Source organism: Centruroides sculpturatus, unplaced genomic scaffold (assembly GCF_000671375.1).
Source record: "Centruroides sculpturatus isolate CEXI.00-Female unplaced genomic scaffold, Cexi_2.0 scaffold1191, whole genome shotgun sequence".
Taxonomy (NCBI): Eukaryota; Metazoa; Arthropoda; class Arachnida; order Scorpiones; family Buthidae; genus Centruroides; species Centruroides sculpturatus.
The window spans coordinates 5,261-22,586 of record NW_019385418.1 but is presented as its reverse complement, the minus strand read 5'-3'; the positions used below and the strand labels follow the sequence as shown (position 1 = coordinate 22,586).

General features: G+C 25.4%; 1 protein-coding gene across 1 annotated transcript; it reads left to right on the top strand.

Moving 5' to 3' along the window:
- The first annotated feature begins 5,969 nt into the window (after nucleotides 1–5,969).
- On the top strand, nucleotides 5,970–16,407 carry LOC111638791 (inaD-like protein). Its single transcript, XM_023384547.1, has 3 exons — nucleotides 5,970–6,044; nucleotides 15,854–15,998; nucleotides 16,128–16,407. The coding sequence occupies exons 1-3, from the start codon at nucleotides 5,970–5,972 to the stop codon at nucleotides 16,328–16,330; spliced, it is 423 nt and encodes a 140-aa protein (XP_023240315.1). The 3' UTR covers nucleotides 16,331–16,407.
- Nucleotides 16,408–17,326: the final 919 nt, after the last annotated feature.

Sequence of the window (17,326 nt, the reverse complement as noted above, 5' to 3'; positions counted from 1 at the left end):
ATATAATGGATATAAATATAGATTGTATTATATATAATATTATATTGCATTTGTAGGCATTTTTAATCATGAAATGCTGCTGAAAAGGTTAAAAAAAAAAAGGGTTTTGTTTTAGGAGTTTAGAATGGATTAATCCATTTTACATTGTTTCCTATGGAAAAATTTGTTTTGGTTGGAGAACAAATCAGTTTCCAACTAACTTTTAAGAATGAATTAAGTTTGTTATTTAAATTCAAAAATTTTTCTCTGTAAGCTGTTAGATAGATGATTGGCACAACTTCATTCTTAACAGAAAAGTATGATGTACAGGGGCAATACACTACACTACTGATTTGAGGTGGCGAGTATATATTTTAAAGAAGATATATAAATTATAAGTTAAAGAAATTTAAAAATGATTATCACAATGCCAAGCTGCAATTTTTAATGTCATAATAAATAATTGCTTGTTTATCTTGAAATACTTCATTAGAGCTAAGGCATTCCAATATAATATAGGTCTACCATAGGTTTTTTTAACTAGAAAAAATAAATGCATTTCTAATCATTATGCTAATCATATTTGAAAATTCAACTGCCAGAATTAAACGTCAAATTAATTGATAAATGTAGAATATATAAATGCAACAGAAAAATATGTTAAAATTCTCTCATATAACTTTAACTAATGAATTTTTTAAGAAGTTTTAATTGCATTTTAAGTTATTCATATATCTCTTAAAATAGTAATATTCCATCTAACTGATATATATTTTTAAGAAAAAAATTTTTTCAGCAATTCAGGTTGTTATTTTGCCTGTTATAAATAAATTACTACATCTTTATTTATTAAAATCAAAACTTTATGTATTTAAAGTTTTGACTTTAAATACATAAAGAAATATAACATAAACAAAGTATGGTGGTGTAGTATACAACAAAAGTCTAGAAAAGAAGCTATATGAACAGCATTAAACAAGTTAAATAGTTACATTTAATATATTAGTTCGTATATATAATAAGTTAAAACGAATTTTGTATTACTTATAATTTTTTTCAAATATTTCTATGAATTCTTTTTAAATTTGAAANGAAAATAATAATTTGAATCAGAACAAATGGAAGTTTATTTTGAACTGTCAGCAGCCTAATTATAAATGTAATATTTAAATGTTATTTTTCACCAATCAAGTTTTTTCTGTGCTTTATATTGAGATAAAATTAGTTTGTTAGATTTTATTTAAAATTTATTTAATTTATGTTTATTTATAATATACAGTATAAGTAAACATTTAAAAACATTAAAAATAATTTCATTAAGAATAAATATGTATATACTTAATGATATTATTTTATCCTTTCCTAACTGTCTGATTTTTCTACTCAAAATGTGTACAGATGTTGTCTAATATTTACAAATTTGAATAAATTTTGTTAAATGTATGTTAAAAATCAGCAAGAATTGGCAATTAATTCTGTAATTTATGTTTTTGACCACCAACTCCTCTATATCCTTACATATAAGATTAAAATCTCTCAGTAATAAGGTGTGTTTGATATACAATGTGCAAAGAACCTGAGTATGAATTAAAGTATAAGATTAACCACTATTAGACTATATACTGTGCGTACTGTTGCGTTTATGTTAAAAATCTCGCCTGGAAAATCTTAAGTGATAAAGATTGAACTACGATATAGAAAAAAAATTTTTGTACAAAAAAATTCTTAAACGTTCATAGCAATCATTAGAAGTTAAAGGGAGACAAAATATGAAAGATCATTATTAGTAATATAGAAATTGGTTGCTTGGCATATTGATAAAAAGTTGTATTGTTATTTAAAAATAGGTTTCGGATAGAGTTATTTGCTATAAGAAGATCTTTACTTCATTTTACGGATTTCAATTATGGATGAAAACGAATTTTAAAATATACCATGATTTTTTCAAATATTTTGCATTGAAAATTTCATTAATTCCAACACTACACAACTAAACTGGATTTAACTGGACTAAACAAAAACAACGGACCAATACTTATTTCATTATTGATACTAGAACTTATCAAAAATAGCTAAAAAATCTAAATATATCAGAGGCATAATTTATTTTTAAAAAGTTTGCCACAATAGATGTTGATATCGTATATATTATTTTTTAAATTTCTAAAAGAAATAATTATGATACACTTTTGCTTAGATTTTAAAAATACAAAAAATAAAAAAATAAAAATTTTGTATAGATAAACATGCGTAAAATTGTTTCCATCAAACGATAATTAGTTTATTCGTAAAGCATATAAAACATTAAACTTTTTTATCATCATCAACTTGAATATGCTTAACGATTAAATATTTGCTTACATTTATTATTATTAGAAAATTTACTTATAAAAATAAATGATGTACAGTACAACCTATTTAGAAAATTTTTACTTAAATTAGTTTGGAAAAAATTTCTATTTCAATTGCATTAGAAAAAATTTTAAATTAATAAGTGAAAAAATGTATATATTAAGCTATATATATAATTATTATTTTTATAAAACAAACAATTACATTACGAATCGATTGAAGAGTTAAAAGTATATGTAGAATAAAATGTATTTAGTAATAGAAGAAAATATATTATTTTTGTTTACTGACATCACAGATATAAACGCGACATTTTCAATAGAAAACTTGAGATAAAACTATAAAATAGAATTAAATTCTGTCCGTGAACTAAAATTGCAACGGAATAATTATACAGATCACTGAACTTTCGCATTATAACGTGTTAATTGTAAAAGTCGATTTAACAATTTTATTTTCTATATTAATTAAATTAAATTATTTCAATGTAAAGTCTTAAGATGTATGGTCGTTTGCCGTCGGGTTAATATTTAATACAGTATAAATACAAAATTCATAAAATATTTAACAGAGAATATAAAAGTTGTGGTGAATTTTAAATTCTACATTTATTTTTCTTGTTGAAATATTTATTATTTTCTACCAAAGAATTATCTTTTACGGAACTTCATATTTTTAAAGTAGTAATGTAAATTAGTCCGTCATAATGAACGAAACGGCTCATACACGTAATTTCACAGAATTATCTGAATTTGTTAAATTTCGAAAAATTCAAAATAACAATACTGTAATAATAGTTTATATTTTTTTCGAAAGAAAAAATAATCAGATAAACATTTCTATATATTTAAACTCGCATTATAGTTTAAGAAAATTTTATTTTTTTGTTTTATGATGAGTTTATTAATATCGGTTTTTACGTTATAATTTTTAAGTTTTAAAGATATAAAAAGTATAAGAAAACTGTTGATTTTAGTATATAATTCTATTTAATAAAAAGTTATCATACAACAAAGTAATCGATAGTAATTACATTTTTGAAATAAATCTTTTTATGATGATAAAACAGAAAGAAAAAAATTTTTAAATCGGGTTTGACAATAACATTGTCAATACCTGTCATAGGCTAACATCACTATTAAATCGATAATACAAAACACTTAGGTAAAATAATACTTATTGTGAATTTCATAATTTATTATGATTTAATAAGTAATGTAAATATATGTACTTACCGTTTTATTTGTTGTTTATCTTCGGTAAATAAATATTCAGACATAGAAGGAAATTTTTTCTGGTTAAGAAACATCACAAAATTCCATCGTCTCCTCCTCCTCTTCCTCTTTATTTTCCTCCTCCTCCTGTTCGTCTGTTCCACTTGCCCTCTCTTAGCATTACCTTCCACACGCCACTCGTCCTCGGTTGAAGACTAGCTTTAGTTTATCGATCGACGATGGCATCGCAACCAGACAGACTTTTACCATCAAACAATAAAACAGGAAGAATTAAAAAAAAAAAAAAAAATTGAAGTGAGCAACAGTCTTTCAAAAATCGTAATTGTTGATCTTTCTTAATTAATGTTTTTAATTCCGTTCTTTAATTATAATACTATTTATATCTTCGATTTTATTTGCTTTTGATTAGCTTTATACTGGTTATAACGGTGCAATAATTTCTTAACGTTTATTTAAAATTAGTTTTGCAAACGTAAACCACGACGAATGACACCACAGGCGCCAAAATTCCACTATCGGAAAATATAGTTATAAAAATAATTTTATGCACGTTCGAAACTTCGTCTTACTTTCATTTCTGTATTCCAAAATTTATAAGAATTATATTTAAATTTCCACGGCGTTTAATTTTGTAAATAATCACTTGTAAAATATTTTAATTTTAGCGCGCTCGCCCGCATCTCGCTGTATCCTATAGCCTATTATATATCTAATTTTCTTCCGAAATTCATTTTCCTTTCAGTTTAAAAAAAATTATAGTAGATTTACGAGCAGTTTAGTTGCCATTAGTCATGTACGTTATACGCTTTGGGTAGTAATTGTATCAAACTATTTTGACATAATCCATAGCGTTATTTTTAATGTGGGATGTCAATTATCGTCAATTGCTGTTAGAGCTAAACTTAAAGAATTAATTGCGCGTGTTTTATCCAATATCGACATTTTATAACCGTAAGGAATTTATTTTATTATGAAATTGGAAATTTGATTAACGCCTGACAAATTCCATACAGCTTGAATTTTCGGATGAATAAACAACAAAATTAAATTGATTGTATGCTGTAATTAATAGTTCGTGAATAGTAATTAATATAAAATTTTAATGTAATCGATTGAATTTAGTAGTTATTGAAAAATTAAAAACTTGACTTGTTCTAATATATTAAATGAAATAAGTGTTAATTAATTTAAAAATAGCATTAATTTCAGTGATGGTTATTTTAAGATATTAAATCTAATGCTAAATATTTAATTAAATTTTAAAAAATTCGATTTATTTACTTCAGTATTGATTTTCCAATCATATAATGTTTAGTTGAATTTTGTTAGTTTTAACTAATTAATCTTTATCGTGAAAAAAATGTTTAACGAAGTGTAATTGATTCATTGTAATATTTGAAAAACTTTTTAAATTTAATAAAATAATGATAAAAAATTTTTAAGATGCGATCTGTCCCTTATACTTAATTGGTTTTGATTCTTTTTTGGCATTTAAATTAATAATATATTTCGGAGATAATCCAAAGAATTTCTTTTTTTAACATAGGTTTTACATTTATTATATCCCATTTATTAGAATATGTTATTTTATTTTGCAAGAATGAATGTAATTTATTCAAAATATACAGAATATTTTAGACACATTTTTCCAAATCAATTTCTCTGCGGTCTTGCATCATCCACAAGAAATAAAATCTGACAAGTTTTAAATCTTAAAAAATTTGTTTCTATTCTAATGCATTAAATATTTATAAGTACAGATTATTAAGTTTAGTTGTTTAATGTATAGAAAATGTGAAAAATGTCAGTGTTACTTATTTGAAGATTGCCTTCCTTTAAGATTTAGTAATTTTAAATTTTATTTACTTCATGAAATATTTTGTAATTATAATATTTAAGGATTAAATCTGTAATTTGCTTTGAGCAGATATTATTATAAAAATATACAAGAATTAAATATCAAAATATCATAATCAATTAAAAAGTTTTTTAGAATAATTTCTAGAGGATATACAAGAGTTCAACAGAAATCAATAATAAGTAAAAGTAAAAGAAAGCTTTTATAAAAAGTTTTCTATTATAGGTTAAGAGAAGATTTATAAAATAGTTAATCAATCATTCCTTGTCATGACATAAAAAGAAAGTAAATGAAAACATTTCAAGAATAATTTTAAATTTTCTTTTTTCTAATGCATAATATATCATGAAATTATAATTAAAGATAACATTTATAAAGAGAATAAATATATCAGCATTTTATAATTTGCATATGTTTTATTTACTCTTAAAATTTTCAAGTACAAAATTTAATTTCTTTATGTACACATACAATAATAATTAAATTAATTATTTTATTAATTTATTAGTCAATATTATTATATAATATTGTTTTATATATTATAGATGTCTTCGATGCCAAATATGTCTTCTGATGTAAATCAACATTATGTAGAAACATCAAAAGTACATACCAAAGAGGTAATAATAATTTTTTAAAAAGTAATGATTAAGTTAATAAAAAAAGCTTATTGTTATAATCATGATTTCACAAAAATTATATTACATATAACTAATATTAATAAAAAAAAAAATTCTTTTTATTTTAAAATATTAATTGAAACAAAGTTAAAATTAGTTGGAATTATTTTTGGATAGTAACATTAATGAGAACTAAATATAACATTAAATAATAATATGGAACAATGATAGATAAGTAGTTCATTATAATAAATCAGACATATTGGATGCATTCTACAAATGCATAACATTCAAGAATTAGCAACTTACATATTTTTCAATTCAATTCAAATGTTTATTAACATAAAAAGGCAGTAGCCTGTTACAAGGGGTGTTTTAACAATTTCTTAGTTTTACATAAATGAACTTTTCGATAAATTTTAGCATTAAATGATTGAATAAGGCTAATTAACAATATACTTGTTCCTTCTAAAATCAATTTTTCAAAAAATATTTCCTCAAAAAATTTATGAAACTTCATGGGTTAATTCTACAGAAATAACACCGTTTTTTTGCCTGGATCGCATTTAATCAGAGACAATAGCTTATCTTCGTATTCTTTATTTTCTTACTTACTATGCATTTCAGGTGCAATATTTTCGTATCACTTGCACCCCTCTTCAGGTTTTTTTTACATTTCTATATATTGATAAATTCAATTATTACATTTGTTTTTACAGTAAATTACAACAATAGTTATCTAACCTGTTTTAAGTTCAGAACTATATCCGCCCAGTGTTGATGTTGTGTCCCCTAAGGCATTTTTAGACCGTTTTTCCCTCTTTTTGTTTTTTTTTCCTTTAGCTCCTCCCATTTCCTCCCACACTTTGTCAACCTCCATTCCATCATTATGCAAAACCATAAACTTAAATGATGGAATGGAGGTTGACAAAGTGTGGAGGAAATGGGAGGAGCTAAAGGGAAAGAAAACAAAAAGAGGGGAAAACAGTCTAAAAATGCCTTAGGGGACACAACATCAACACTGGGCAGATGTAATTCTAAACTTAAAACAGGTTAGTTAACTATTGTATAAATATATTCATTGATATTCATTTTGTCCAATTTACTATACATAATAATTTCCATCTCTTGATTACATTCATAATTCTCACTAATGTTTACATTTTGTTTGTTTTTCTCATTACATCCATAAATTAAATGAAATTTTCATAATTTTTACCACATTTAGAGCATCCAGATTGATCATAATCTATATATTTATTTTCAATATTTAGACCTTTTTGATTAAGTCGTAATTGAATGAAAAATTTTTTAACGTTANAATTTTCATAATTTTTACCACATTTAGAGCATCCAGATTGATCATAATCTATATATTTATTTTCAATATTTAGACCTTTTTGATTAAGTCGTAATTGAATGAAAAATTTTTTAACGTCAAATGGGAGATTTAGAAACATGTAATTATTAATATATGGGTAATTAAAAATAACATTATACTGTAACTTATTTCTTTTTTGTATATCTTCATTATCTTGCATTATTGAGTATTCCATAGTTTTATATAACAGTTGATTAATTCGTTGGTCATTATTAATAAGGTAATCAAACACCAGCTCTATGGAAAAGCCATATACATTGAATATTCCTGATAATTGTGTAATCCAGTTTCGTTTTATGTTGGTATTTTTAGATTTGTTGTACAATAAATACATTAGTTTAGTTGATAAATCTTCTGCATTAATAATTTTTTTTAGTCAATTGACATATCTTTTAATCAAAATAGTATTCAATTTAAATCTATTAAATTCCAGCCACAAAGCACTTCCTGGAGTATCATATTTTAACTGGAATATTTTGCAAATAAATATATTCTGAATTTTTTCTAAGTCATAAAAATTATTTAAGCTCCATATAGGGGCGGCATAACATAATGCATTTATTATTATTGTATTGACAAGCTGAAAATGAGTTTTAATGTTTCTAATTTTTGCCTTACAGCATATCATAATCAAATTGCTTATTAGGTTTCTGGATTTAGTTATAGTATATTTATATTGTTTGCAGAAGGATAAATTAAACATAAAAATTATTCCCAAGAATTCTTTTTCATTGACTATTTTAATTTTTTCATTCTTAATGTAAAAGGATTTAACTTTTTTTGAGAGATTATTTTCATTTCTGAAAATCATAATTTCTGATTTGACAGGATTTATTTTTACCTTTAAATTGTCTAGATATTCAGTTATCTGTATGATTTTCCTTTTTAAAGCCGTTGCAGTAGGAGCTAATATTATTATGTCATCTGCATATGAAATTGAGTGAATACATAAATTATCTATATATATTCCATCATCTTCCCTTAAAAAACATTGGTTTAAGTCAAATAAATAGAAATTAAATAGAATTGGAGATAAGGGATCACCTTGTAATAGTCTTCTACTAGTTGTAAACGAATTCCAGCATATGTTGTTTTGTTTAATAATCATGTAGTTACCACATAATTGATCAATTATGTTAATTAAGAAATAGCTTGCATTATGTTTATTTAATTTATTTTGTAGCAACTTTATACTAACAGAATCATAAGCTTTTAATAAGTCCAAGAATATTGCAAAAACCTTCTGTCTCTTCTTTAATAATTGTATGTGAATTGTTGTCAGTAAAACAAACAAGAATTTTTGAGTACCACCATTTCTATATATGCATATTGTGTTGGATTTTTGTAATTATTTACCTCTATCCATTGTTTAAATTTCTCTGCCAAAATTGCTGTAAATACTTTTCTAAAACTGGACAATAAGGTAATCAGTCTGTAATTTGCTGGGTCAAATTTATTTCCTTGTTTATAAATCATAGTAAAAATTATATCCTTCCAACTAGATGGGATTGTACCATTGGAATAAATGTTGTTAAATATTCTAGATAAATATTGAATCAATTTAGAAGGCAATAATTTGATGAAAGAATTTGGTATATTATCTGGCCCTGGAGCTGATTTAATTTTCAATAACTTAATTCGTTTTTGCATCTCTTCTACACTTATTATTTTGTTCTGATTGATTTGGTAGACTATTTTGTCTTGCTTGTGAATATTTCTGTGATTGTATAAATATTCCTGTGAGAATTCCTGGAAATATTTTATCCATTCAATATAAGCAATTCCTTTTTGATTTGAGAAATCCATTTTAGGTTTACGAAAGTTGTTAATTATTTTACAAAAGGTTCTCGTGTCTCTTGACTCTATTAGCTTTTTATTAATATTAGTCACATATAATTTCTTTTTAGCTCTGATTAAATTTATATATATATTTTTTTACTCTTCACATAGTTTGATAGAGCTTCAGATGTGTTGGACTCTGAAAATTTTTAAGTTTTTTTTGTTTTATAATTTAGTGGTGGTAGCAAGAGTTGTCAAACCAATTATTTTTGTATTTTTATATGGAGATATGATTATAACGTTTCAATCGACATTCTATTGTTTTGGATATTAATTTTTGGTAATTATCAATTGGTTTGTTTTTCTCCTCCCAATTAATCAATTCAGCTCTATAACAGCTGAATTGATTAATTGGAGTCAACTCTATTATAGAGTCAACTCTATTATAGAGTCAACTCTATTTAACCATAGTGTTTTATCAATTTTAAAGTCACATTTTTTCCTGACATTTGATATATCATCTTTTTTTATATATCTACCTGTATCCAACTCAGTAAACAGCGTGAGTCGTACAGGAAAATGATCTGAGGTATCTTCATCAAGTACTGTTAAAGTCTGACAATGTTCAATTAAGGTTTGAGAACATATAATAAAATCTACAATTGATTTTCTATTTTGAGATATGTTGTGTATTCTACTGGAATATCGCCATCCATTCTGCCATTGAGAATAACAAATTGGTTTTCCTGAATAAATTCTAATAGAATTTTTCCTCCACTGTTTAAAATTTTATCCTTGGACTGTCTGTTGTTGTTAATATTTTCATAATTTAAATATATCTTTGTGTCCTGCATCTCACCTATTCTTGAATTAAAGTCTCTTCCGAATAACCATAAGTGTATTAAAAAGGCTCATCTGTCAATCTGATGCTGGATTTCATTATATATTGGTTTCTTCTTAATCACTGGAGGGAGGTATATCACAATTACTCCTAGATAAGCTTCATTCCAAGCTGTTTTGAGTTGCTTATTAATTCTTATTATCACTAGTATATAGTATGTTGTTATATTATGATATATAATTTCTCCAAAATTTCTTTTTATAATAAGAAGTATGCCTCCCGAAGGATGCCCAAATTTGCTTGTTCAATGAGCATTACTGGACACTAAAATGTTATCTTGTTCTAGATAGTTTTTATCTGGAAACTGTAGGTTTTCTATCCAAGTCTCTGTTAAACCCATAATTGTATTAGAGTAAATAAACTTTTTTGTTAGTGTTTGAAATTTTCCATTGAGGCCTTGACAGTTCCAAAAACTAATCACAAGGTTATTTAGTTTTATATCGGACTTAATTTTATTAGTTTGACAATAGCTGTATTTATTTAAGTAGAATTTCTTTTCAGTTTTATTATCATTATTCTTATCATTTGGATAATTATCATGGATGCCAGGCAATTCGTTTGTTGTTACTACTACTTTTTTTGCAAATATTTGGTAGTTTGCCCCAAAAAAGAATTAATTATTATGATTTCACTATTATTAATGTCAATCGTGTATATCAGATTATCTTTTATAAAATAGTCATCTCTAATTACCACTCTGGTGTTAATAGAAAATTCTGATTTAATTTTATTGATTAGTAGTTTTCTTCTAATTCTAGATCTAGTACAAAGATCTGTTTTTATGATAGTTTTTTCCAACTCTTTTTTATATTTGATTTCATTGTCCAGAATCTTTTAAGTATTAAATTTCTATCTTTAGTCGAATCTGTTATTAATTTTATAATTTGATTATTTGAACTTCTTTTAGCTAATTGAATTAGACCTTCTATTTCTATGTCTTTTAGGTCAAGATCTACCTTATTGAATTTTTTGAGTTCTTGCAGCTTATCATCAGTTTTAAATGGAAAATTAATTATAACAAGATTCCTTTTAGTGTATTCATATAATTTATCTAACTCAAACTCAAACATACCTTTTAGGTTTACACAGGCCTTTGTTCTATCTTCACATTGCTGAATTTTTTGCATAATAGTTTTCATTTCTTCTCTAATTTTTTTATTATCTTCCTGTACACAACTTATGTCATATCTCATTGAGTGAATTTCTTGATTAAGTAGTTCAAATTTCTTTTGAATTAAATTATAGATTGTTTATAAGGAGTACCTCGAATCATTATCACTTAACTGGTCGAGTTGTTTCGGTGTTTCGAAATAATCCTCAATCCTAGATTTATTAGTGGTGCTTTTGTTATTTTTCATATCTTCATTAGAAAAATATTCTTCGCCAATAATATCCACTAGCTGGCTTGTATCTTCAGAACTCTGTGCGTATTCCTTTCTAGGTCTTCCACTCCCCCTTTTTTGCATGTTGGTTTGACTTATCTTGACTGGTGAGTGTTGCAGAGGGCCAGGATTTGTTTCAATACCAGCCATTACCAACAACAATAAAATTAGAATCAATGGTAACAGGTTCATTATTAACCTTTTAGCACTAGAAATTATTGTACTGACTAACATTTCACAGAAAGACATTGTTTGGAGAAAGTGAGTAAAAAAAGTCGCCAACACTGATGATGGCTAGAAGCGCCCCAACTTATATATTACAAAACTATAAAATTTTGAAAATATAAAATTAATTATATTTATTTATACATTTTNATTATTGTACTGACTAACATTTCACAGAAAGACATTGTTTGGAGAAAGTGAGTAAAAAAAGTCACCAACACTGATGATGGCTAGAAGCGCCCCAACTTATATATTACAAAACTATAAAATTTTGAAAATATAAAATTAATTATATTTATTTATACATTTTTATTCGTTGTGGGGAAAAGTAATAATAAAAAGAATTATTTTACATATATAAACATCAAAGCCCAATATTTTAGTAATATGCCAAGCAAAAAACTGCTTTACTAAAGTAGCTCAATTTAATCCAGCAGTCATTTGGCACATTTGTCAAAGTAACTAATAATTATTGAAAAATTGTGTAAAATTTTGTATCATATTCATATACTTAAACATAAACTGTAAGTTTGTAATTTTTAATTTGATGTAATTTGATAGCTGATGTTGGACTAAATTAGTCTGAAAATATCTCATTTTCTAAACAATGAATTTTTGGCTACTTTAAATTAGCAGTTTGTTTAAGTATTTTAACAATAATTGTTAGCTGTTGTTAATTTTCAATTCATTCTGAAATGTGTATGATGTTTTATGGTAACTATTCTCTTTATTCCTCTTTTGAACTTTTGGAATCTGCATTCATGTGCAATTGAATTATTAAGTCAGAAAGTTCAATGTCATTTAAAAAGAACTGAATAATTTAATTTAGATAATATTTCATAAATTTTTAAAATAAAATCATCATCATCAATTGTGAATTAATATCTTTAGCTCTTCCTCAGATAGATTTTCCAAAAAATGATTCAATTAATTCCTTAATGTTAGTTGATTACAAATCCTTCCTTTATCATATGGTTCACTCTTGTTATTTCTCCAATATAGCCTTCTTGTTAAATTGAAAAATTTGGCTAGCTGCTTTTATAGTTTTTCAGTAAAAATGTATTCATGATTTCAATTTGTTGGACTTTTGAATTTTTCAGCTACAAATACAAAAATTATTGTAAATGCAAAATTTATGAATATGGAAGTTATATTATATTTTGAAGTTTACTTACAATGATAGGTAATGATATATATTACAGAATCAATAGATATGCATGTTTATACATAGAAGAAATCAATCTGTGGCTTACAGATATGTATATGTTGGATATAGTGAAAAAAGTTAAAAATATTAATTCTGATATTAGCTCTTTATTTATGTGAAATATACAAGTATTAAAACTACTTATAAATATCTATGTATAATTGGATGAAGCAGTAATTTCAAGATTCTTTAATGGAAAATTTTTAAATTAAAGTGTTCTTAGAATAGAATGACCATAAATCATAATGAATGAAACCTAACAGATAATAATAATAATAATTATTATTATTATGCTGAACTATGAGGTCCACAGATACGAGTTATCTAGTTTTGAAAGAAACCAGAGACCGATATAAAATGTAATAAATTATCACCTTTTTAAATTTCATAATTTTGAATTGAATTTTGTAAGTTAAATATCAGAAGATTATTTTTATGATAAGCAGAAAAAGTAGCCTGGCAAAATATTGAACTGAGCAGTCTCGATAATCTTGATTTTGGTTGTTAAAAGGTTTGTGTATATGTACAAATCTAAGGAACACAATACACAAATGTAAGGAACTAATAACTATAACATGTTAGAATTCTACAGAAAATAACTTTTTAGGCTGTTTCTAGCATTTATTATTTATCTAATGCATAGAAAAAAATGTTTGCAGAAATGAATGATATAATTTTTAAAATACAGTAGAACCTCGATTATCCGCCCTAATTGGGGACTGGGGTTGGTCGGATAATTGAAAAGTCGGATAACCGAAAAGTATGAAAAAATCCATTATTAGTGTAGTATATTATTATATCCCATGTAATTAGTATATTAGTATATTAGTATATCGCTATTAACCTATTTTGCGTTGAATTTTCATCGATGTTAAGCCTAACAAAAATTTTTTAAAATAATAATCGTCGCTATTGTATCGTTAAAAATTAGAAAATTAAGCTTCGTTTAAATACTGGCTCCCTTTCATGGTCGATCCAGTGTTGCCAGCTAAAACACGTAAAAATAATGTTAAAGTAGCCAAGACATAGCCAAATATTGTAGCGCCACATCACTAGCGGACATTTGAAATTTGCCGACTAGGACGGTCAGTTGATCGGGGGGCGGATAATCGAGGTTCTACTGTAGTACAAACAATAATATTACTAATAATGACTAATTTCAATTGTGCATTTACTATTAACTTTATATCAATTTTTTAAAATAATCAAAATAATTTAGTTTACTTTTTAAAAAGTGTATATTTCTTCCCTACAATTAAAATAAAAACAAAAAACTAATTAATAGTTATTTTCAAAAAATGTTTAAACATTAAATTAGTCATGAAAATTGAAAATTAAGCTGTTAAATATAAATTTAAATGTAGTAAATAAGTAGTTTTTTAAGATGACATGTATTTATTTACTATATTTAACAGTTTAATTTTCAATTTTTATGAATAAAATTGGAAAGTTGATATGTTTTGTGTGTATTATGTAATAAAATACATAAAATGTATTGATTTTTAATTACTGGTGTACACCAAAATAAGTTTAGATTTTGCAAATTTTAAAACTGCAAAATCTTATTTTATTATTTTTGTTTATTCTGTCTTTTTAATGTGTATATATCATCAAATAGAATTGTGATTTAATAAAAAATACATTTTTATACTTTTGAAACTGGCTTCTATAAAATTTGTAAAAAAATGATGTTTCAAAATATTTTGATTGGCTAACTAAGATAAATCAAAAGAAAAATCCTGAGAAAATTTTGATGTTTATGGAGATAGAACTCCGAAAATAAGCAACATATTTTTGAAGATTGATTAAAAAGTCAAAGAATGATGAAATAATATATATTTGTATATAATATTTCTGTAAGCAATATTGAACTAAATACACTTACTTTCTTGGAGTACAAATTTAATTTTGATGTTTTGTGGGCTTGCTTTTTCAGACAACCTTTCAACTTATGAATATATTTAAATCTTAAGATATGTCTAAAATACTGTAGTTGTTTTCTATCATTTGTTATAATAAGATCTCAAGAAAACAAATGTATTTTACTTCATTGTTGATTATAATTTGAGAATATCTAATTATATATTGAATGTTAATTGTAATTTCATTATTCATGATTCTTATTATTATGTAATATCATGTAATCATGATTCTTATTATTATTTCAACTAAATGTTATATATAACAAATCAAAAGTTATTCAGAAATGTCATTGTACATAGTAGAACAAAAACAAACCAAACCAAATTATAATATGTTAAACTCTTACATCATACCAATTTCAAAACAAGTTCCTATTGTAGCTACACCTTTCTACCATCATCTAAATGGCTTGTTAAAACAGTCCTGGTACTATTTTTGTGATGGCTTTACAGCCAGTTGCTGAAGCTTTCATCTCTGCTGCTGATTGGAACCTGTAACCCTTCAACTCTCTTTTATTTTATGAACAAAGTAAAGACTGGAGGGTCAAGATCAAAAGAATAAAGAGATTTAGGAAGCAGCACTATGATTTTCTCTGTCATATATTTATTAACTAAAAATGAACAAAGGAAGTCATGTGAGAAAACTTTGGTAATGAAAGTCTTAAATACATCAATAAAATGGCTTCTAGGGCTATTTTCATAAATGGAAAGGATACTGGCAGAAATGTATAGCTGCAGAAGGAACCTATCTTGAAAGTGGGGTCATAAAAAAATTTGTGTATTGTTTAAAAACCTGTACCAAATATTCAGTTTATTTTTGACTCTACTATGTATAACTGTGTATACAGTCAAATTCTGATTCTTTCTTATCTCTTCATATTAATTAAGTTAGAAAGCATTTTGTTTAATACATGTTGTTATAAGAATTTTTTTATTTTATTATGTTATCTATATATAAGACATTTTGATTACTTTACATTTTTATTAAAAGTCTGAATAATGTTCAAAATAGTTTTTAGATAGAATTGCTGTCCCAATTTGTGAGTCTGAATTAAAATTAAATGATAAAGTTGAAGATTTGACAGAATACAACATATCTCCTTTACCTGAAGCATTGTTGCAAACAGTGAAGATTAAAAAAGGAAATAAACCACTGGGTAAAATTGATATTTATTAAATAATGCACTTATTACTCAATAACTATTTAATATATGATTAATATAATAATCTGTATATGATAAAATTTATTTACTTGAAGGCAAATACAAATATTTATTTAATTTTAGGTATAAATGTTGAAATTACATGCAGAGGTATTAATGGCATACTTGTTAAATCAATAATAAAAGGCAGCAGTATTCACAAAGATGGTCATATCAGAGCAGGTGATTATATCTTAGTTATCAATGGTAAAAGTGTGCGTAATATGAATGAACAGGAGGCATCATCAATACTTAAAGAAGCAGAAAATAATTCAGAAGTTACGTAAGTATTATATTATGTATAAATTAAACATATGCATAACATATACATATTTTTAAAAATCTGTAAATTGAAACACAAAATAACTGTTTAACACATAAAAAAAAAACAATCATATTACTCCTTCAGTATTATTTCTTTATAAATTATGAAACTTTCTTTATAGATTACTTAAGTAGTGGTGAAGTAGTTGCACAAACTTCTACATTTACATAATTATTAAAATATAAAATTGCTAGTTTATATATTAATATATGAATACTATGAAAAATGTCATATATTTAAAAAGTAATTACTCAAATTGTCCTGACTCTTGACTTAATGCATTCCTAACAGTATGTACAAAAAAACAATAACAGAATAATGTGTTATAATGTAAGTTCTGTTCTCAGAGAACTAAAAAGAGAAATTATAGTTTCTTGTTTAGGTAGTGTTAAGCCCCAATAGACCTAAGTCTGTTAGGCGAGGTTGTCGGGTAAAGGCACAGACACATTGATTGAGGACTTTACAATTGTGGTATATTTTTTTACAATAAATTTTAATCATGAATACAAACAGACAAAATTTAATCTATTCTAACAACATGGGAGGAACTTAAATACATTAGAACTTCCAGGGAGAAGGATTGAAGAATTTACTTAAATATTAATAACACAGTAATCCACGTACCGACAAAATACTAGTCTTGGGATGTTCTTTGAAGTTTCCTGTATTTGTATTTCTACTTATTTCTTGGACCATTAACGTATTTTCACCGATGGATTCGGATTCTGTTCACTCCTTAATTGAAAGTCCACACGTGTCGTTTTCTTTCTTCTTTGTCCTTGCACCACATAGTCTATTCTTATCTCACGACAAGCCAGGGACGAAGGAAAAACCAAAAAGTTCTCTTCTGGACGGGAGTCCAAACATTTATATCCCCCGCCATTGAGTGTGATGTGATGTCAGACGCTGACCAATCAGCAAGGGCGACGGGTTCTACCCGTCGCAATCCGATGTCAGG